Source organism: Amblyraja radiata, chromosome 38 (assembly GCF_010909765.2).
Source record: "Amblyraja radiata isolate CabotCenter1 chromosome 38, sAmbRad1.1.pri, whole genome shotgun sequence".
NCBI lineage: Eukaryota > Metazoa > Chordata > Chondrichthyes > Rajiformes > Rajidae > Amblyraja > Amblyraja radiata.
This window is the reverse complement of record NC_045993.1, coordinates 17,326,168-17,349,650: the sequence shown is the minus strand read 5'-3', so window position 1 is coordinate 17,349,650 and position 23,483 is coordinate 17,326,168. Positions and strand designations below refer to the sequence as shown.

Below are 23,483 nucleotides of genomic sequence, written 5' to 3'. Positions count from 1 at the left end.
GCACCCTCATCTGAACATACCACGACAGTCCATTCTGTCAGTGAGGGATCGCTCAATGCAAGGCTCTTTCCTCTTTATATTGAAGACTTGGGATAGACTGTGCGACAGAGCAATCACAGATTTCAAAACTTTGCCATTGTTAAGATTACAACCTTTGAGTATTTTAAGACATTGCTCCTCAAATGTGGCTGCACATGACCCCATGCTCCCCATCTTTGGGTACCAGGTGCAGAGGGAATTGGGGTTCGGCAGGGACTTCCTATGCCTGCCTAGAGTTCACACAGCACAGAAAGTGGCCCTTCGGTCCAACTTGCCTATGCCAACCGAGATGGTGCATCTACGTTAGTCCCAGTTGCCCACATTTGGCTCATATCCCTCCAGACCTTTCCCATCCATTTGTATTCTGTAGCAAATGACTTGCCTCCTACACTAAAACAGTTCCACCATCTCTGTGCATGCATGAGAGGATAATCTCCAATTACAGCTCGTGAAGCTGGATATCATCCTCGATAATGCAGCTCACTGGCATCCAATCCTCACCTCAAACATTCATTCCATTCACGACCAGTGCTGAGTGACTGCACTGTGTGCCATGTCCAAAATGCACGACAGCCATCACCAAGGCTGCATCATCTCCTCCACATCACATACCATCCTGTCCTGCAAATATATAACAGCACCATTCATTTACTGTCAGCACCCCTTGCATCAACAGTGGAAGATGGTTGTGTAGGACAGAACTGCAGATGCTGGTTTACACTGAACATATAGAAACAAAATGCTGGAGTAACTCAGAGGGTCAGGCAGCATCTCCTGAGAAAATGAATAGATGACGTTTAAGGTTGAGACCCTTCTTCAGTCTGAGAGTCAGGGGAGAGGGAAACTGGATGTATGAGGAGGTACAAAGGACAAATGAATGGTTTGAAAGGAATGAATCAAGGCCAGCCCACAGTGTACCCGCTGAGTTATTCCAATATTTTGTGTCTATCTTAGTTGAAGATGGTTCCATTGCCTCAAACGAGGCCATTAAATGCTGGTCTGATTAGATTTGTCCTCCCGATACGATGCAGAAAAGGTGCATTCCTTCCTTCCAGAGACTCACACAGGCCGGTTGATTCACACCCATTGACATGCCACGATTAGCGCTTTCCCACACAACACTGAATCGCCGAAGCCCTCCTCTCCATGGGGCAACGTTTTTTATGACATGCCAGAAGAGAATAAAATCGTTAAAACGCACCTAAAAAAAGCAGATCATCGAACTACCCTCCACTCCCAGGCCCTACCCGAGCCCGCCTACTGGGGGCAGCCATCTTGGATCGCGTTGGCCCGGGCAACGCGGGCCCAGCGCCATTGCTGCTCGCCCAATGGGATCCAGCGGCAGTGACAGGTGGGTCCAGGTGCTGGACGCTTCACACTGAGGCAGAAGCAGCCCGAGTGGGATTGTGGCCACAGGGCCGGGATGGTGGATGCTCTCAGGTCACCGCACGCCGTCTGATGTGTCATTGTGACCACTAACTCTATTAACCGATTCAACAAGATCCAGGATTAAAAAGGCATAATTTAACCTAAAAATTACATTCATTCATTCATCCATCCATGAAAGTTTGAAGTGATGAGGCAGGTGAGCATCAGGTGAAGGTTGGCCCAGATTCAGTTTCAGCCATGACCATTCAAAGGGTTGGTGAAGGATCTAAGCTTCAGTAAGAATTTTACTTCGGTGTCACGTGAGTGGCTACGTGAAGAACCCCGCCAGGACACATACGTGTCATATCGCTACACGCATTGCAACGAGTCACAGCAGGGGAAACGACGTTCCCCTTAGCGGCAGAATTTGAAAGCCGGGAACAGCAGGTAAGGAGACTCTGCGTTCCTTCCACTTACCTTACAGGTGGAGACATGGACCAGATCCACGAAGGCTGCGAAAAAGCTGGCGGGGGAGAACCGCGGAGTTGCGGGCAGCCGGCAGCAGCAGCCAACGGCACGCCAATCTCCCGAAATGGGAACAGCTGTGCCCGACTTCGCTCCCGCACCGGCCACGGCCGGGCAGTAGAGCGAAGCAAAAAACTAACAGAGTCGTTGACTCCGATGAGTCTGACTCTGAATAGCCGCGAGCGGCCAGTGCCCGTGCGCATTGGAGCCGGTTGGAGCGGCTGGGAGCGGGGAACAAGAGCAGCCGCGACAGCCAGTGCCCGTGAGCATTGGGGCCGGTTGGAGCGGCTTCAGAAGCAGCCGCGAGCGGCCAGTGCCCGTGCGCATTGGAGCCGGTTGGAGCGGCTGGGAGCGGGGAACAAGAGCAGTCGCGACGGCCAGTGCCCGTGAGCATTGGAGCCGGTTGGAGCGGCTGTAGGATCAGGAACAGCCGTGAGCGGCCAGTGCCCGTGAGCATTGGAGCTGGTTGGAGCGGCTGCAGGATCAGGAACAGCCGCGAGTGGCCTGTGCCCGAGAGCATAAGAGCCAGTTGGAGCGGCTGCTGGAGGAAATACTCCAAAGTGGCATGGGAGATGGAGGCTAGCCACAGTGGGCAGTTAGTAAGCCCCACAGCAGTACCTCTTGTGAGGCTGCACAGTGTTTCTCCCTCATCAGAGGGGAGCACGGAGGGTCAATTCTGGGCTGACCCTGAAGAGGGGAGTGATCAACATACCCCTAGTATGCCTGGGGTGAAAGAAAACATGTTGGATATGGTGTCCCAGTTTATCCAACCCTACCAAACTGGCCTAAACCTGGAGCCGAAAATAGCGGCAAGCATTGACTACATGTCTTTTAACCAACTACAGGGACAGGCATTATCGGACACCACAGCACGACACTTACCACCAGGGAACTGTAAGTCGCTAAATGTTCCCAGTGTCAACCAGTGCATCTGGAAACATGTCGGGGCATCAATTAGAACCAGGGACTTAAAAATACAGAAAGTCGTAAAAGTCCTAACAGCAGGAATTATGGCTTTTGCCCGCACATTGAATGAGCAAAACATGACCCAAGACCACCAAGATGCACTGGCTTTACTCTGCAACTCACAATACGAGTTAAACAATATTAGGAAAAGTGCTATCCAACCGGCTTTAGACCCCAAATTTGCAGGCCTCTGCAAACCTGGAACCTCCAAACCATCAATACTACTGTTTGGAGGGGATTTATCAAAACAAGTCAAAGAACTTGACGAAGAGGCGAAAACCCTGGGGCTCATAAAAGCAGCATCCAAAAGCTACTACGGCCAAAAACATCAACCCTACGCACCCACCAGTCGGCCAAGACAAACTGGAGAAAGCGCAAACCAGGAACACCCAACATCGGTCTTTTTTAGGCCATGGCCCAGACCGACCTTCCTGGAAAATGCGCAAGCCCTCAACACCAACCCAACTACAGACCCAGACAACGGCGCCTCAACGTCCACGGAGGATGCCGAAGAAGTAACACACCTACCACTGGTAACCATGGAGGTAGGTGGGTCTGGTTCCTTAAGAATTAAAGGGAGCATGGAAGTTGGTGGGAGATTACGATATTATTTGGATGCATGGAATAAGTTAACTACCGACACTTATATTCTAAGCAGTATCCAGGGTTATACCATAGAATTTATACAAAAACATAACCCTCCAGTTCAGCATGTACCGAACCGAATGTTCATGCTCACAGGCATAGAAAAATCTAAAGCACATGCTGAATTACAGCAGCTATATAAAAAAGGAGTAATTGAGAAAACCCAACACGAATCACAGGAATTCGTGTCCAACATCTTTATAAAAAACAAGAAAGATGGTGATCGATTTGACTACTTTGAATACCTTTGTACAATATATTCATTTCAAGATGGAAACCTTTGTTACTGCTAAGCAATTGATTTCCAAAGGCTACTACAAAGGCTAAACATGCGTGTCTGCAGCTTCCACCACTTCCAAAGTCAGATCCAAAGTAAACTAGAAGAACAAAGTCTTATTTGTTTTGGCACTTTTCAGCTCTTTGGAATGACCATTGTATTTTCCAATTTCAGGGAAACTGCTCTCTTATCCCATTTTTATGCTTGTGTCCCTTTCTCCACCGTTTTCATTCAAATGCTTGAAATCAGTCTTCCTGCTCCTTATTTGTGGTTTACAATTTCCATGTGGTCTTTTGTTATAGAATCATACAGCACATAAATCATAATGCTCGATCAATGTACAACATATTCTAATTCAATTCAAAACATTACATAGACTATACTATTCAAAAACCAAAATAAATAAACTTTTCCCTAACGTCTCACCCATTTGTGATAAATGTCACTCAAGAAGCTACCATAGCGCACTCTTTTGTTTTTTGTATAAAAATCTAAAAATTCTGGAACTAAATATTTGAAATCTTCACAAAATTATTTAAAATAAAACTTGTACCAAAAGCAGAATGGATTATTTTTGGAATAACGGAAGGTAGCCCCGAACTAAACGTGTTTCAAAAGAACCTACTTAATTATGGGCTAATATTGGGAAAAAAGCTTATACTCAAATTCTGGAAAAATGCTCCTGTACCAACAATAAAAATGTGGATTTCAAACATGTTCGAAACATTACACCTGGAAGAGATGAGACTCCTCCTAACAGGCAAAGCAGACCACTTCCAAAAGACGTGGTCTGCATTTATGGAACTACTACAAGCATAAGGTGCAATAGTAATTAAAAAAATAAATGGTGCCAGGATTTGGTAACGGGGGTAAAAAAATACGGTTGGTATATCCCTTTTTGCCGAGTTTTGTGTTATAATAGAGCGATTATTTCTCTTTTTGTTTTTTCTTTCTTTTCTAGAGTCTATTTCCTTTCTTTACTTCCTTCTCTAACTTCTTTTCTAAGGGGCTTTCTTTTCCCAACACTTTCCTGCAGCTTCACGACTCTTTTTCACTTTCCTTACTTCCTTTATTTCTATCTTTCTTAAAGCTCAAAAAATGAAGTGGTACAACAAATGCAATTAGATATATGTGATGTGTATTACTGTACTTTATTGTACTTCTAATAAAAATATTAAAAAAAAAAAAAAAAAAAAGAATCATACAGCACGGAAACACATTTTGGCCCACCATGCTGACATTTTTGCTCTTCTTCCCCAATCCCATTTGTCCCCAGTAGGAATGTACCTTGCACCTCACTCCTCTCCCCAGCTCTGCTTTGGAACTCACTCCCCTCATTCTTCCCCCAGTTTCGATGAAGGGCCCCTGACCCAAAGCATTGACTGGTTTATCTTTTCAGAGATGCTGTTCGACTGGCTGAGCTCTTCTCTCATTTCTACTTTTCTTTCGAAGTTTACCATCTTCAACCCTCCTCCAAATTAACAGTTGGTCAAAGGTGGACAATCGATAAGGGAATTCTGGAGGTCGTACAACATCAGGAAAGCTATTGACGACATCAGTACATCGAGGGTGAGCCTCAGCTGCACCTCTGTTGATGTTATTGGTGGAGGTTCTGGCTGTAGATACGTGGCAATGTGGGCTTTGCAGAGGGAGAGCAGGTGGCTACCAGTGACATTGTCCAGTTTGCCACCCAAGCAGGAGTGGGTGAAGGTGGCGCTGGCAATCTGGCAGAGATACATCAGTCCCACAGGGGCCACCCACTGAATGGGGAACTACAAGGGATGGAGTTACACCGTGTCTACACAGAGGCCGACGACACTCTGAAACTGAAGAGCAAACCTTACTGCAGCGGTTTTGATGGACGGCAACACAGTGGTCGAGGAGGGAATGGAGCGATTTTTCTGAGTGCAGCACCTCGGTGAAGGGAGTTGTGCTTGACTGCAGACAAAATGCTCCGTGTGCAGAAGAGGTGAGCAGGACATTAACCCTCGAAGGGTCACAGCCTGACCCTACTCCTCAGGTGCAGCCTCTTCCAGTGAGTTCCTTTATACCATTTTATATTGCATTTAGCAATAAAATTACATTAATTGTATGTTTATTGTTTAATGCACAATATATTTAATCTCAATGAGGCCCTCATGGGTAGATAACATTGCATTACAACATCGCTACTGAAATAAAGGTGTACAGGTCCCTTCTAGAACTGCTCTTGGCACCCTCATTCCCAGGAACACAGCCTGAGTGCTAATTATATCATTCTGTTAATTGAAGCTCAATTAGACCAGACAAATGAATGTCATTTTATTGTAGACCAGCATCTGCAGTTCCTTGTGTCTCCATATCAACGTCCACCAGAGCTGGATTAGCTGCACACACTGGTCACTTTCCGATCCACCTACATACTGCACATGTGAAGGAAGGCTACTCATTACTCACCTGGACAGGAATAATTACAACCTTGCATTAGTTTCCTTGCCACTGGCTGCTCACTCTGGCTGGTGTGCACATCACCCATAATGAACTTCATCAGAACTGTGCCGTGCAAGGTCCTGGCCAAAGACGTAACATGTGCAGGAAAGAACTACAGATGATGGTTTAAATCGAAGATGGACACGAAATGCTGGAGTAACTCTGCGGGACAGGCAGCATCTCTGGAGAGAAAGAATGGGTGACGTTTTGGGTCGAAACCCGTCTGAAGATGTCTGAAGAAGGGTTTCGACCTGAAACATCGCCCATTCCTTCTGTCCAGAGATGCTGCCTGTCCCGCTGAGTTACTCCAGCATTTTGTGTCTACCTCCCAGTCTTTTTAATGTGTTTAGCTTTTAATTTTAGAGATACAGAGCAGAAACAGACCCTTCGGCCCACCATGTCCGTGCCACCCCGTACACTTGCACTATCAAACACACTAGGGACAATTGACAATTTTTACCAAAGACAATTAATTTACAAACATTCACGTCTTTGGAGTGTGGGAGGAAACTGGAGCACCCAGAGAAAACCCACGTCAGGGCTGCCAACTCTCACGCTTTGAGCGTGAGACTCACGCCCCAAGCAAACTCTCACGCCCTCACGCTGATCAGAAATTTCTCACGCTCAGTGGTGAGAAATTTTGTGATCAACGAAAATGTCAAAACTCGGATAAACTGCATGGTCCGCGGGTGTTGGAGAGCAGAGGCTGCGGGAGGGATGGAAGCAGAACCAGCGGCCGGAACAGATGCGGGGAGCCGGGACGGACGAGTGTTTGCCGGGGCCGGCGTGTCACTCGCTGCAGCTCTGGCCATGGAGCATTCCGGACAGTGCAAGTCCCGGGCGTCGGAAGCGTTGCGCCGCTGCCGCTGCCGCAAGAGTCTCTGTGCCGAAGGGACAGACTCTCAAAGGGAGGTGGAGAGAGAGAGAGAGAGGGGAAGGAGACAGGGAGACAGTGGGGAGAGAGAGAGGGGGGTGAGAGGAGAGAGAGGGGAGAGACAGGGGGAGTGAATGGAGAGAGAGAAGAGGGAGGGGGGGGAGAGAGGGGAGAGTGAGGTGGGAGAGGGGGGGAAGTGGGAGAGGGGTGACAGGTAAGAAAGAGGGAAGTGAGAGAGGGGGTGGAGAGGGTAGGAGAGAATGGGAGAGAGAAGGGGAAGAGAGAGGGGTGGTAAAAGAGAGGAGAAAGAGGGGGAGAGGGGGAAAGAGAGAAACGGGGAAAAGAGAGAGATAGGGGGGCAAAGAAAAAGAGATAGAGAGAGGAGAAAGAGAGGGGAGAGAGGGCAAGGGGAAGAGTGAGGTAGGAGGGAGAAATGGGGAAGAGAGGAGTAGAGAGGGGTGAAGAGAGAGAGGTGAGAGGAGAGACAGAGAGGGGAAAGAGAGAGGGGAGAGTGTGTGGAGAGGGAGATAGAGAGGGAGGGAGAAAGAGGTTGGGGGGAAGCGAGGGGGAGAGATGAGAGAGAGGGGGAAGAGAGAATAGGGGGAGAGAGAGAAGAAAGAGAGAGGGGGAGAGAGAGAGTTAGGGGAAAGAGAGGACAGAGAGAGGGAGAGGGAGGAGAGAGGGGACAAGAGAGAGGGGGAAGAGTAAGGTGGGAGGGAGAGGGGGGAAAGAGGAGAGAGAGGGGGGAGAGAAAGAGGGGGGGAGAGAGTGAGAGGGGGAGACAGGGGAGAGAGAGGGGGTGAGAGGAGAGACAGAGAGGGAGAGAGGAGAGAGAGAGAGGGGAAAGATAGGGGAGGGGAGAGATAGAGGGGGAGAGAGAGAGGGGGGTTGAGAGGAGAGAGCGGAAGAGAGGGGGGTTGAGAGGAGAGAGCGGAAGAGAGGGGGGAGAGAGAGAGAGTCTCTGCGTCGAATTTGCCCAGGTGACCGGCATGGATCAGGCTGCGGCTCGGTGCATCCTGGAGGACAACCAGTGGCTGCTGGAAGTAAGTACCAAGCACTGGGTAGAAACGGTGGAAGGTAGTGGACTTCAAATGGGGGTGGTTGGAGAAAGCATCCTGCTTGCCTGCTAGATTTTCACTTACTGTAACTGCAGGAAAAATGTTCCCGATGTTGGGGGCGTTCAGAACCATGGGTCACAGTTTAAGAATAAAGGGGGGGGGGCAGTTAGGACTGAGATGAGGACAAACTTTCTTCACGTAGAGAGTTGTGAATCTGTGGAATTCTCTGTCACAGAAGGCAGTACAGGCCAATTCACTGGATGTTTTCAAGAGAGAGTTACATTTAGTTCTTGGGGTTAACAACATCAAGGGATATGGGGAAAAAACAGGAAAGAGGTACTGATTTTAGATGAATAGCCATGATCATATTGAATGGCAGTGCTGGCTCGAAGGGCCGAATGGCCTATTCCTGCGCCTATTTTCTATGTTTCTATGCTTGAGTATATGACAATAAAACTCGATCACTTGATTTTGAAGCATTCATGCATGGTGGAGGTATAATGTAGTCATAGAGTGATACAGTGTGAAAACAGGCCCTTCGGCGCAACTTGTCCACACCCGCCAACATGTCCCAGCTACGCTACCTGCTTTTGGTCCATACCTCCAAACCTGTCCTATCCATGTATCAGTCTAACTATTTCTTAAATGGTGGGATGGTCCCTGCCTCAACTACCTCCTCTGGCAGCTTGTTCCATACACCCATCACCCTTTGGGTGGATAAAGTTACCCCTTAAAAAGTTACCTCTTAAAAATACTTCATACAAAAAACATTGAAATCATACTTCTACAGTGCACTAAAACATGGTTTTAATACATCAAATTTCAAAAAGTTCCTACCCTGGGAGGGGGGACACCCTTCTTCCACACCCTCTCCTCACTCGGTTGCTCCACTCCATCACCGGGTACCCCCAAGGCCAGTGAACAGTGATCGCACAGCCTCCCCCCTTTCAAAAACGCTCCAATCCAATTTAAAGCATATATATTGCATTCAAGTGTGTTATAAGACTCGCTACAGTATGCACCATATTGCACAATTTCAAGCTTCTTCTTCTTCTTCTTTTCGTGTCTTTGAAGCTGGTTGGTTATATGACAGTTTGCCATTCCTTTACACAGTCCTTTGCGTTTTTATTGAACACTGCAAGATCCTTTGGGCTGCACTGGTTGGGTAGTAGGGGGCAGACAAGGCAGTGCTGCATTGTATGGTCCTCTTCTCCACATTCACAGGTGGTTTGGCCAGTTTCATAGCCCCATCTGGCCATGGCAGCTTTTGATCGCCCTGTTCCTGTTCTCAGGCGGTTGAGCGTCTTCCACTGGACCCATGGTGCTTCTGAGCCCGGAGGGAGGGCTTCAGAAGGAGGGATACCCATGTCAGTAGGAGGGGGGTCGTCCTCAAGCCTTTTTGTCCATTGTTGAAGTCTGGTTTCTTCCCGTGATGCTATTAGGGGCTGGACATGGCAGAGAAAGCTTCTCCTGGACTTCAGCCATTGGGCCGGGGGTACACGTCCGTAGAGGAGGTGGCGTTCATCACTGGTGGCCTTGGTCATCTCTACTCGGCTGGCGACTTCCCGTCTCACATCAGCAGGGGCAATGCCAGCGAGGAGGTGCAGGTTGTTTATGTTGGTGGATTCAAGCAGCCAGTGATTGAGCGGCAGGTGTTATTCAACGCTGGGTCTAGTTTCTTGGCATGGGATGATCTCTCCCAAACAGGACACGCATACTCCGCAGAGGAGTAGCACAGGGCCAGAGCAGTAGATCTTAATGTGTGTGCTGTGGCTCCCCATTTGGAGTTGGTCAGCTTCCGGAGGATGTTATTTCGGGAGTTAACTTTCAATTTGGTGTTTTTGACGTGTTCCTTATAGGAGAGAGTGCGATCCAGTGTTACACCGAGGTAGACAGGGTTGGTGCAGTGCTCAAGAGGTGTTCCAGACCATGTGATGTTAAGGGGTCTGTTTGCTTCCCGGTTCCTGAGATGGAACGAGCAGGCTTGGGTCTTCGCAGGGTTTGCGTGTAGGTGGTTGCGCTCGTAGTAGAGGTGTAGCTCATCTAGGGCTGAGGTGAGATTCGCTTCTACAGCTTCAAACGTACTCTCTTGGGATGTTACACAGAGGTCGTCGGCGTAGATGAACCGCTCAGTGTTCTGGTCCATTGGCTGGTCATTGGTGTAGATGTTATATAGTAGTGGAGCCAGCACACTACCTTGAGGCAAGCCATTCCGTTGTCGTTGCCAGCGACTTTGCTTGTTGTTAAGGACAACATAGAAGCGCCTATCTTTCAGGAGGGCTCCGATGAGGTCCGTGAGTGCCAGGTCTTTGGTATTCTCCAAGATCTTTTTTAGGAGGAGGCGGTGGTTCACAGTGTCATACGCGGCAGACAGATCAACAAAGACGGCTCCTGTCACCAATCCTTTCTGGAACCCGTCTTCAATGTGCTGTGTGAGATTCAGAAGTTGACTTGTTGTGGATTTGCCAGGTCGGAATCCAGCTTGTTGAGGGATGATGGCTGGTTCAGCGACTGGGGCAAGCCTGTTGAGGACCATGCGCTCAAACAGCTTGTATGGGTGGCATAGCAGGGAGATTGGGCGGAAGCTCTTTGCATATACTGGATCTTTACCGGGTTTTGAAGCCAAGCCGAAAGACAAATTTCAAGCTGAAAAATGCAAATGTTCCGTACCAATGGGAGGGGGCACCCACCTCCCACCTCTGTGGCAGGGAATCCCATAAATTCACAACTCCCTGGGTGAAAAAGTTTTTTCTCACCTCAGTCTTAAATGACCTCCCCTTTATTCTAAGACTGTGGCCCCTGGTTCTGGACTCGCCCAACATTGGGAACATTTTTCCTGCATCAAGCTTGTCCAGTCCTTTTATAATTTTATATGTTTCTATAAGATCCCACCTCATCCTTCTAAACTCCAGTGAATACAAGCTTAGTTTTTCAATCTTTCCTCATATGACAGTCCCGCCATCCCACGGATCAATCTCGTGAACCTATGCTGCTCTGCCTCAATCACAAGGATGTCCTTCCTCAAATTAGGAGACCAAACTGTACACAATACTCCAGATGTGGTCTCACCAGGGCCCTATACAACTGCAGAAGAACCTCTTTACTCCTATACTGAAATCCTTTTGTTATGAAGGCCAACATTCCATTAGCTTTCTTCACTGCCTGCTGTACCTGTAAGCCAACTTTCAGTGACCGGTGTACAAGGACACCCAGGTCTTGCTGCACCTCCCCCTTACCTAACCTAACCCCATTGAGATAATAATCTGCCCCCTTGTTTTTGCCACCAAAGTGGATAACCTCACATTTATCTATATTATACTGCATCTGCCACACATCTGCCCACTCACTCAACCTGTCCAGGTCACCCTGCAACCTCCTAACATCTTCTTCACAGTTCACACTGCTACCCAGCTTTGTGTCATCCGCAAACTTGCTAGTGCTGCTCCTAATTCCCTCTTCCAAATCATTAATATATATGGTAAACAGTTGTGGCCCCAACATCCATTTTAATTGTCACATCCTCAAAAAATTCCAGAAGACCTTTCTGTCCTCGGTCTCCTCCATTGTCAGCGTGAAGCTAAACGCAAATTGGAGGAACAGCATCTCATATTTTGCTTGGGCATCTTACAGCAAAGTATATTGATTTCTCTAACTTCAAGTAACCCCAGTATTCCCTCTCTCTCCATCCCTCCCCCACCCAAGTCGCACCAGCTTCTCGTTTGCACCCAGCAAACAGCTAACAATGGCCTGTTTCCTTTATCATCGTTACTATTTTTGCATATCTTTCATTCATTGTTCTATATCTCTCTCTACATCACCAACTATATCTCTCATTTCCCTTTCCCGAGACTTTCAGTCTGAAGAACTCTCGACCTGAAACGTCCATTCCTTCTCTCCAGACATGCTGCCTGTCCCACTGCTACTCCAGCTTTATATGTCTATCTTCGGTTTAAACTAACATCTGCAGTTCCTTCCTACACATTTTGTCTGCTATTTCAAGTGCTCGCCCCTTCATGTAAAATGTACTTCCAATGTTTGTCTTCATTTCTTCATCCAACCACCTTTAATCAATACCTTCTGGTTATCGCAATCACACCCTTCACAGCTGGGACTGCTTCCCTGGTGCGTCCAAAGGAAACTCACACATTCAGAAGGAGCGCGTGCAAACTCCACATAGGCAGCACCCGAGGTCAGGATTGAACCGGGGTCAGAGGAGCTGCGAAAGGTGGCTCCACAAGCTGCACCACAGTGCTGTTACTGCTCCTCTTGCCCCTCAGCTCTAAGGAAACATCCTTGGTTTCCCTTTCCCACCCACATACACCCAAGAAGGGTCTCGACCCGAAACGTCACCCATTCCTTCTCTCCAGGGATGTTGCTTGTCCCGCTGAGTTACTCCAGCACTTTGTGTCTGCTACACATAATTCCTCATCTCTCGAGAGCTCCTGTAAATCCCTCTGAGCCCTCTCCAAACCTCACAATCCTTCTGTACCTGTATTTCTGGAACTGGACACAGGACTCAAGCCAGGCTTCATATAATGCCTTATAGATGTAACTTCCCGGCTGTGTGCTTCATTAAATGCTTTGTTAACCGCCCAGACCAATTTGAATATTTTTCTCCCATGTTGCAGCCTCTTTGATGGTTAAATGCCAATGTTGTCATTACGACTTACACGGCCATGCATCATTTCACAGACCAGTGGTAACAGAGGCATTGCCACAGCAGATGGTAATTGTGTGGTGATGTTTTTGGATGGAATAATAATGTTAGTATGTACACAGAGGAGGCACCTAGACACAGAGCCAGAGCTACTACCGCACAGCGCCAGAGAACCAAGTTCGTTCCTGACCTCTGATGCTGTCTGCATGGACTTTGCGCGTTCTCCCTGTGACTGTGTGGGTTTCCTTCAGGTGCTCTGGTTTCCTCCCACGTCCCAAAGACTGTACTAAGGAAGACACAATCTCCCAGATGTACTGGAGGACAGAGGCTCTAAGGGGGTAGAGGAACTGAAAGAAATTTTCATTAGGCGAGAAATAGTATTGGGTAGGCTAATGGGACTGAAGGATGATAAATCCCCTGGACCTGATGGTCTGCTCCCAGGGTCCTCAGTGAGGTGGCTCCTGAAATAGTGGACGCATTGGTGATCATTTTCCAATGTTCAATAGATTCAGGATCAGTTCCTGTGGATTGGAGGATAGCTAATGTTATCCCACTTTTCAAGAAAGGAGCGAGAGAGAAAACTTGGAATTACAGACCAGTTAGCCTGACTTCGGTGGTGGGAAAGATGCTGGAGTCAATTATTAAAGAGGTAATAATGGGGCATTTGGATAGCAGTAAAAAGATTAGTCCCAGTCAACATGGATTTATGAAAGGGAAATGATGCTTGACTAATCTGGAATTTTTTGAGGATGTGACAAGTAAAATGGATGAAGGGGTGCCAGTGGATGTACTGCATCTAGACTTTCAGAAAGCCTTTGATAAGGTCCTGCACGGGAGACTGGTGACTAAAATTAGAGCACATGGTATTGGGGGTAGGGTGTTGACATGGATAGAAAATTGGTTGGCAGACTGGAAGCAAAGAGTAGGAGTGAACGGGTCCTTTTCAGAATGGCAGGCAGTGGCGAGTGGAGTGCCGCAAGGCTCGGTGTTGGGGCCGCAACTGTTTACCATATATATTAATGATTTGGAAGAGGGAATTAGGAGCAACACTAGCAAGTTTACGGATGACACAAAGCTGGGTGGCAGTGTGAACTGTGAAGAGGATGTTAGGAGGTTGCAGGGTGACCTGGACAGGTTGAGTGAGTGGGCAGATGCGTGGCAGATGCAGTATAATATAGATAAATGTGAGGTTATCCACTTTGGCGGCAAAAACAAGGGGGCAGATTATTATGTTTTCACCCAGAGAGTTGTGAATTTATGGAATTCCCTGCCACATAGGGCAGTGGAGGCCAAGTCACTGGATGGATTTAAGAAAGAGTTAGATAGAGCTCTAGTGGCTAGTGGAGTCAAGGGATATGGGGAGAAGGCACGCACGGGTTATTGATAGGGGACGATCAGCCATGATCACAATGAATGGCGGTGCTGCCTCGAAGGGCCGAATGGCCTCCTCCTGCACCGGTTTTCTATGTTTCTATGTCTGAGTGGGAATGGGAAGGAGAATTAAAGTGTTTAGCAACCGGCAGATCAGGTAGGTCCAGGCGGACTGAGTAAAGGTGTTGGGGGGTGGGTGTGGGTGTGGTGGTGGGTTGGTAGGGGTGGTGGGGGTGATTGAAGGGTTGCGGGTAGCAATGGGGATTGGGGGGGTGTGGCTGGTGGTGGTGAGTGGGGGTAGTATCAAGGTGTGATGTGGGGATGGGGGTGGTGGCGGGGGGATGGGGTGTTGGGGATGGAGGAGAGTGGGTGAGGGGAGTGGTGGTGGATGGTCAGTGGAGGTGTTGGGAGAGATTGAGGTTGATGGGGGTTGCTGGGCGTTCGGGTTGGTGGGGGGTGGCGGGGGGGATGGTGGGTGGGGAGTGACGGGGTGTGGCGCGAGGATGGAGGGGATGGGGCTGTGGAGTGATGGGGTGGGCGAGAGCGGGGCGTGTGGGGGTTGGGGAGTGGGGGTGGATATGGTGGGGGTGGTGGGCGTGGGCATGGGAGGGTAGATGGGAGTCAGGAAGTTGGGGTAGGGGTGGGAGGAGCCTTGTGGGGATGGGTGATGGGGGAGTGGGATGGGATGGGGGGCATGGTGGTATGGCTGGTGCTGGTGTGAGGGTCAGGTGGCGAGGGTGTAGGAGAGGGGGTGGTGCTGTTGTGCTGGTGTTGTGTGGGTCAGGGTGGGGCTGGTGTGAGGGTGGGGATCGGGGGGTGGTGCTGGTGCTGTTTTGTGAGGGGGTCAGGGGGGTGGGGATCAGGGTCAGGGTGGTGCTGCTGCTGTGGTGCTGGTGTGTGATGGTCAGGGTGGTGAGGGTGTGTGAGTGTGGGGGTGGTGCTGTAATGTTGAGGTCAGGGTGGTGGAGATCAGGGTAAGGGTGGTGCTGCTGGTGTCAGGGTATTGGTGGTGTGAAAGTCAGGGTGGTGGTGGTGTAGGAGGTGAAAGGGGTAAGGGTGTGGGAGGGGGGTGGTGCTGCTGTGTCGGGATCATGAGGGGTCTATAGACAATAGGTGCAGGAGTAGGCCCTTCGGCCATTTGAGCCAGCACCGCCATTCACTGTGATCATGGCTGATCATCCACAATCAGTACCCCGTTCCTGCCTTCTCCCCATATCCCTTGTTTCCGCTATCTATAAGAGCTCTAGCTAATTTTCTCTTGAAAGCCTCCAGAGAATTGGCCACCACTGCCTTCTGAGGCAGAGAATTCCACAGATTCACAACTCTGTGTGATAAAGTTTTTCCTCATCTCCGTTCTAAATGGCTTACCCGTTATTCTTAAACTGTGGCCCCTGGTTCTGGACTCTCCCAACATCGGGAACATGTTTCCTGCCTCTAGCGTGTACAAACCCTTAATAATCTTATTTGTTTCAATAAGATACCCTCTCATCCTTCTAAATTCCAGAGTATGCAAGCTCAGACGCTTCATTCTGTCAACATATGGCAGTCCCGCTAACCCTGGAAATAACCTGGCGAACCTACGCTGCACGCCCTCAATAGCAAGAATGTCCTTCCTCAAATTAGGGGACCAAAACTGCACACAATACTCCAGGTGTGGTCTCACTAGGGCTCTGTACAACTGCAGAAGGACCTGTTTGCTCCTATACTCAACACCTCTTGTTATGATGGCCAACATGCCATTCACTTTCTTCACTGCCTGCTGTACCTGCATGCTTACTTTCAGTGACTGATGAACAAGGACCCCAGGTCTCGCTGTATTTCCCCTTCCCCTTCCCAACACCATTTAGATAACTTTCTGTTTTTGCTACCAAAGTGGATAACCTCACATTTATCCACATTAAACTGCATCTGCCCACTCACCCAACCTGTCCAAGTCACCCTGCATTCTCATAGCATCCTCCTCACAGTTCACACTGCCACCCAGCTTTGTGTCATCTGCAGATTTGCTAATGGTACTTTTAATCCCTTCATCTAAATCATTAATGTATATTGTAAATAGCTGCGGTCCCAGCACCGAGCCTTGCGGTTCCCCACTAGTCACTGCCTGCCATTCTGAAAGGGACCTGTTTATCCCTACTCTTTGTTTCCTGTCTGCCAACCTATTTTCTATCCATGTCAGTACCCTACTCCCAATACCATGCACTCTAATTTTGCCCACTAATCTCCTATGTGGGACCTTATCAAATGCTTTCTGAAAGTCCAGGTACACTACATCCACTGGCTCTCCCTTGTCCATTTTCCTAGGTACATCCTCAAAGAACTCAGACCGATCCTGCTACTGCTATCCAAATGTGCCGCTATTTCATCTTTTACAGTCAGAGTGAGGCTATTGTGTGGAGGTGGGGATCAGGGAGGGGAGGTGAGGGTGGTGCTGGTTGTAACGTGGGGGTGTTGGTGCCGCAGTTGTCACGGTTCCTGTCCCCACCCCCGGGGGGTGGAACCGCGACACAAACTAACACTCTAGAATGTAGCATTTTGAACGATGCAGACAATGGGCAGCGACACCGGGGGGCGGGACATAGAAACAGACACAGACAGACGGCGTTGGAGGAGGTCGTGTCTAGTGTCTGCTCTGCTCAGCTCAGCTCTGCTCAGCTATTCTTTACCCTACCCTTCCCTACCCTAACCTACCTTACCCTCATCTATCACCATCTAATATACTATACTATACTCTAGGTGCGGCGAGGACAGGCGGCGACCAGAAGGGGAGTGGTTGAAGTGGCCACGCTCCCGCTCCTTGTTCCCGGCGCCGCAGGGCAGCTTCTGCCGCTCGGACCCCGCAGGGACCATCACTCGGTGAGTTTGTCTGTCTGTCTGTCTGTCGTGTCGGTCCCTGGCCCCGCACAGGTGACCGCTCCTCTCTGCGCCGGGGGCCCTACGGATGGGGGCAGCTCCCAGCCTCACCCCCTTGACTGCCTCCCCTTAAACACCGACCCACGGCAGCGCTGTCAGAGCCCAGGGGCGCTTCACCGCTGAATTAACTAACTGCACACTTTAAAGAAATATTGTACAAGTTCTTGACATTTGAAACTTTACAAAAACTACTTTTAAAGCCTCTTCCACTTGCCCTGCCTGTCAATGACATCACGATGGAATCCCGAATCTCATTTACATAAAATTCTAAACACAATCTGTTTCATTAAAATTCTTCCGTTTTCATTCACAATAACGTCACACAGGGAATCCGAACCTCGTTTACATAAAAAATCGTGGGGGGGTGGGATAGGGTAGAGATGAGGAGTGGGGGAACAGGCAGGGAGAGGGTTATGGAGGGAGGAAGGGAGGGACTGAGGGAGGGAGAGGTGATTGAGGGAGGAGAAGGGAAAGAAGAGGCAAGGTGAAGATGCCTGGTGTGGGCCGAGCCCCGGGGCTGTAGCCAGGCCAGAGCTTTGGGCGCTGGGGAGCGGACATAGACACGGACTGGGCTCTGAGCACGGCACCGGGCCCTGGGCTGGGTTCGAGCCGGTGTGGGGTCCAGGGGGCTGCTGCTCCGGACCCCTGGGGAGAGAGAGGAGCGGGACTTGGGGCAAGGACTAGGCCGCAGCCTCGTCCTCTCCATCCCCCAGACCACAGCACAGCCTCTCCCTTCCATGGCTCCAGACCTGTCGACACGTGACATCTGTATGGTCGTGAATAGTCGTCCAAAGAGTCGTACCTTTCTCTAGTCGCCGCTGGATTTTCAACATGTCGAAAATTTTCGTCAGCCTGCTGCGACTATGGCGGATGCCGGCAGTCGCCGAAAAAAAATGCTTAAGTATGACAGGCCCTTTAGACTGTTGAGGAAGCCTTGTTTATGGGCTCACAGCCAGGTGGGGGCTGTAAAGCTCCACTTGGTTCCAGTTGGATTGTCTGGTCCCTGTATTGTCTTAGATAGACACAAAATGTTGGAGTAACTCAACAGGACAGGCAGCATCTCTGGAGAGAAGGAATGGGTGACATTTCTGGTTTAGACACTTTTTCAGACAGATATCAGGGGAGTGGGAGGTACATAGATAAGGAAGTGTATAGACAAGGAAATCTATAAGTGTATAGATAAGGATATCTTCCACTCCCCTGACATCAGTCAGAAGAAAGATCTCAACTGGAAACGTCACCTATTCCTTCGCTCCAGAGATGCTGTCTGTCCCGCTGAGTTTCTCCAGCATTTTGTGTCCATCTTTGGTGTATACCAGCATCTGCAGTTCCTTCCTACACAAACCATTTGGGCAGGCCGGTGGGGGTGACTAGGAGGAGTTGGTGGAGATGTGTAAAATCACAAAGGATAGTGAGTGAGGAGAAGTCGTGAGTAAGGACGACAAAGTCATTGTGTTGACAGTGCAGGTTTAAAAGGGTGGCACGGCGGCGCAGTGTAGAGTTGCTGCCTTACAGCGCTTGCAGCGTCAGAGACCAGGGTTCAATCCCGACTACAGGTTGTAGTTACAGAGTTTGTACGTTCTCCTCGAGACCGCGTGGATTCTCCGAGATCTTCCGTTTCCTCCCAACCTCCAAAGACATATAGGTTTGTTGGTTATTTGGCTTTGTATAAATGTAAAATTGTCCCTAGTGTGTGTAGGGTAGAGTTAATGTGCGGGGATTGCTGGTCGGTGTGGACTCGGTGGGTCGAAGGCTTGTTTCCGTGCTGTACCTAAACTCTACAGTGATTGGAAACAACCAGCGCTGCCTCTGGGTTTCTTGGTTTTCGGTCAGATTTGCTCTGAAACAGAGAAGGAAGCAGATCCGGTGAAACTTCTCAAAGAAACTGGAGAAATTATGGAAATGGAATGGGTTTGCAGACCAGTGGGGGAAGAGCGAGGGGCAGGAGGATTGGTGATTGTTCAAGCACTTGTGACTATCTTCCGTTCAGGCAGCGGGCGCAGGCAGCCATGTGTTATAGACACTTGATACAGCTAGTTATAACTAGTCCCAAAGACGTGCGGATTTGTAGGTTTATTGGCCTCTGTAAATTTTCCCTAGTGTGTAAGGGAGTGGATGTGAAAATGAGGTAGCTTTGGGGTTATGGGGAAAGGCGGGAGAATGGAGATTCTGGGGAAAGATAGATCAGCCATGATTGAATGGTGTAGTAAATGATGGGCCGAATGGCAATTCTGCTCTTCGAACATATGAACTTATGAACATAGAACTAGTATGAAAGGGAGATTGATGGTCAGTATGGACTCGATGGGCCAAGGCACCTGGATCCTTTCTGTACCTCAGGTTTAGCATTATTCTTGTTACATGTGCTGGCGTACAGTGAAAAGCTTTGTTTTGTAAGCTATCCAATCAAATCAGATAAAAAATATTCATAAATACAATCAAGGCAAGTCAAGTTCAATAGGTAGAGCAAAGGGGAAGATACAGAGTGCAGAATATAGTTCAGCATTGTAGCGCATCAGTTCCAGAGACTGTCCAATGTGTGCAATGGGGTGGAGGTGAATTGGACAGTACCCTAGTTTCATTAGTTCATAAGTGATAGGAGAATTATTGGGCCATTCGGCCCATCAAGTCTACTTCGCCATTCAATCATGGCTGATCTATCCCTTTCTCCTAACCCCATCTCCTCCCCATAACTCCTGACACCCGTACCAATCAATAATCTACCTATCTCGGCCTTAAAAATATCCATTGACGGCCTCCACAACCTTCTGTGGCAATGAGTTCCACTGAAGAAATACCTCTTTATCTCCTTCCTAAAGGAACGTCTTTTAATTCCGAGGCTATGACCTGAGGTCCTAGAAACATCCTCTCCACATCACAGTTTATGATTATCCCTACTCTTTGATTCCTGTCTGCCAACCAATTTTCTACCCATGTCAGCACTCTACCTCCAATACCATGTGCCCTGCCATGTGCAGGGAGGGTGTGTAGGATGACAGCAATGTGTTCCACCCCCCTCCCTCTCTGGGCCAGCAAGCAGGGTGCCAGTACCCAGTGCAGGGCTGCCCCTCACACTGTCTTTCTCTTTGCTCAGTTTGTGCGGAAGACTCGACGTGCCGTGCTCGGGCTGAGGCTCGGGGTTGTGGTGCTACGGTGAGGATGTCTCGCCGCAGTCCCCGTCTGGCCGGCAACGGCTACTACCAGCCCCGCAACGACACCTTCAGCAGCAGCGGCAGCTCCGTCAAATCCGGTGCTCCCTCTTACAAGGAGACTCCCATCAAGTAAGTCTCATTAACTCTCTCTAGGCTCGTTCCCCCACCCCCTCCCTCTCGTTCTCTCCACTCTAAGCTATGCTCCTTTCTAACAGTAAAGATGCAGCCTCCACCCTAGTACCTCACTCAGGGAGCTGTGTATCACAACTCCAACTCTCCCCCCCTACCCTCTCCTCCCCCAGCCCTGCCTCCCAACTCCCAATTCCCCCCCCCCCCCCTCCCCTCCCTCCCATTCCCTCCTCCCCCCAACCCCAACTGAATCTTTCCCTACAGGAAAAAGTTCTTGACAAAAACTCAAGGAAAGTTCAAACAGCCTCTTCTTTCCTGCTTGGAATCTCAGGTGGAGGATGATAGGATGTAGGGTATATCTTCCATAGGTCAAGGACAGGGTTGCCGTGCCAATACGTTGTTGATGAAGCCATTCGATTGATGGGCTCATGAGGGATGTTGGAGGGAACGTGAACAGGGGCTGCCTGACCCGCTGAGTTACTCCAGCACTTTGTGACTTATTTTTAATAAACCAGCATCTGCAGTTCCTTGAGGAGGGGGAGAGGGAGAGAGTCATGATATTCCTTCCCCCTGTGAAACAATCTTCTCCCCCCCCCTTTCCCAGCTCTGACAAGCGACTCTCTCCAACCCTCCCCCACCCAAGTCGCACCAGCTTCTCATTCTCACTTAGCAAACGGCTAACAATGGCCAGTTTCCTTTATCATCGTTACTTTTTGGCTTCTCTTTCTCTTTCTGCCTCCGTCCTAAATCGTTGCCCTTTATCGTTTCAGGTTGCACAAGAAAAGGTCAAACAGCAAGTGGCCGGGACCTGTGCCTGGCGTCAAACGTTCACCGTCTAACAGTTCAGTCAACAGTCTGAGTAGCTACATCAGCAACGCCTCCAAGCGCTCTCAGCACTCTCAGCGCTCTCTGCACCTCGGCGGCAGCAGCAACTGTCAGGAGCCCGTCGGTATGTGTCCAGGGCTGGCAGCACGGGCGATGGAAGCAGGGCACCGGCACATTTCTTTCGTCAGAGGGTGGTGAATCAGTGGCATTCATTGCCACAGAAGGCTGTGGAGGCCAAGTCAGTGGATATTTTTAAGGCAGAGATAGAAGCATAGAAAATAAGTGCAGGAATAGGCCATTCAGCCCTTTGAGCCTGTACCGCCATTCAATATGATCCTGGCTGATCATCCAACTCAGTATCCTGTACCTGCCTTCTCTCCATACCCCCTGATCCCTTTAGCCACAAGGGCCACATCTAACTCACTCTTAAATATAGCCAATGAACTGGCCTCAACTACGTTCTGTGGCAGAGAATTCCACAGATTCACCACTCTCTGTGTAAAAAATGATTTTCTCTGTGTAAAAAATGATAGACAGATTCTTCATTAGTACAGGGGTTACGGGGAGAACGCAGGAGAATGGGGTTAGGAGGGAGAGATAGTTCAGCCATGATGGAATGTCGGAGTAGACTTGATGGGCTGAATGGCCTAATTCTCCTCCTATCACTTATCACCTATTACTCTTTGCTGTAATTCTAGAAACTAAATCAATTCTTAGGCTTGAAGTCTGAAGAAGGGTCCCGACCCAAAAGTCACCCATCCTTTTTCAGACAGAGATGCTGCCTGCCCCAGGGGTGGAAATCCTGGGGGGGGCCAGGGGACACACGCCCCCCTCTGTTTTGAGAGGAGGTGGTCGTTCCCCTCCATTTTTTTGTAATCCGGATTTTAAAACCCTTGAAATCTCCGCTTTCCACGAGACAGTGGGGGTGGGACTGATGATCGAGGGCGCCGATTGGACGAGAGAGACGTCGGTCAGCAGGCAATGGGGGTGGGATGATGATTCAGCGCGATCATTGGAGGAGGGAGGTGTCTGTCAGAGGCGGGGTGGGATTGAGGATAGAGTGCGGTGATTGGAGGAGGGAGACGTGCCAAAACACCAAAGATTATAGCTCCACCCTATAATCTTTGCAAAACACTCTGCACAGACCTGCGCCTCATCCGCAGCCAAGATCGATCCCGGCTCTCCGGCGTGTCCCGTCCCCACCCGAGTGCCAGAGACGTCGGGAGTCAGACGGGAGCGGTGCACCCAGGCCCACAGCCAGCGCAGAGAAGCAGCGCTAAACCCAGCTCAACTTTGTCTGTCCCGCCGGGTTAACCTACAGTCCTGCCTGGACTTGCGGGAAATGTGGCCCAGGTTTACAGCCAGCGCGGAGAAGCAGCGCTGGTGTCCCGTCAGTCCAGGCAGGGTTGTAGGTTAACCCGGCGAGACAGGCAGAGTTGAGCTGCATTTAGCACTGGATTGAGCCTCCGAAGCCTCGCGAGTGTGTATGAGTGTGCGCTTGCGTGCGCAGCCGCCTAAGAATTGTGTCCCTCCTGTCCCCTCCATATTTTCCTAGCTATTTCCGTGCCTGACCTGACCCGCTGAGGTACTCCAGAACTTTGTGTCTATCTTAAGCTTTTGACATCCTTCCTTTAGTTTAGTTTAGAGATACAGTGTGGAAACAGGCCCTTCGGCCCACCGAGTCTGCACCGATCAGCGATCCCCGCACACTAACAGTTGAGTCGTGGGCCGATCAGTTGCATGGTGCTTTTGTGAAAAGCAGCACAAACATTGGGCCACGTGGCCCTTTGAACATTGTAAACCTTGAGAGAGAGGTTTGCGTTGTTGACATCTTGCTGTTCTTTCCCACCCCCCAGGTTTGGCTTACTCTGAATCGTTCTCTCCCCTTGCCAAGCTGTGGGGCTGGATCTCGCTGCTGTCTCCAGGTACATGCATTACTAATCTTCCCCCTTCTGTGGTCCATGGCCCCAAAACTCTGCTCCAGTCAACCAGTGCCCTGCTGATACTGGACCCAGTGGTGAGGTACAGCCCGCTGCTCCCTCCTTAAACTCCCAGGGTTTGCAGAAGGCCTGGTCCCCAGTGCTGTGTTGTTCGTGCAAGTAGGACCACAGTCAGTGCGGAGGGTTCCAGCTCGGTCCTCCAGTGTGTTTCTTCAGCCTGACTGGGTCACTCACTGAGATGAGTGGTGAGCTGCCGAGAGGACCATAGAGTCACG

At 49.7% G+C, this 23,483-nt stretch overlaps 1 protein-coding gene and 1 long non-coding RNA gene across 2 annotated transcripts in view; one reads left to right on the top strand and one right to left on the bottom strand.

Moving 5' to 3' along the window:
• Positions 1-622: 622 nt before the first annotated feature.
• On the bottom strand, positions 623-16,850 carry LOC116966993. The gene is made up of 3 exons (XR_004410109.1): positions 16,759-16,850; positions 11,565-11,567; positions 623-633 (listed from the first exon to the last, which is right to left on the bottom strand). It is a non-coding gene; the product is annotated as an uncharacterized LOC116966993 (long non-coding RNA).
• Positions 16,851-20,243: 3,393 nt separating this feature from the next.
• Positions 20,244-23,483, top strand: part of LOC116966827 (SUN domain-containing protein 2-like) — a 32,732-nt gene continuing 29,492 nt past the window's right edge. Inside the window, exons 1-3 of the mRNA XM_033013167.1 lie at positions 20,244-20,443; positions 21,214-21,392; positions 23,125-23,193. Coding sequence (XP_032869058.1) covers positions 20,322-20,443; positions 21,214-21,392; positions 23,125-23,193 — 370 coding nt within the window. The 5' untranslated portion in view covers positions 20,244-20,321. The remainder of the gene's footprint in view (positions 20,444-21,213; positions 21,393-23,124; positions 23,194-23,483) is intronic.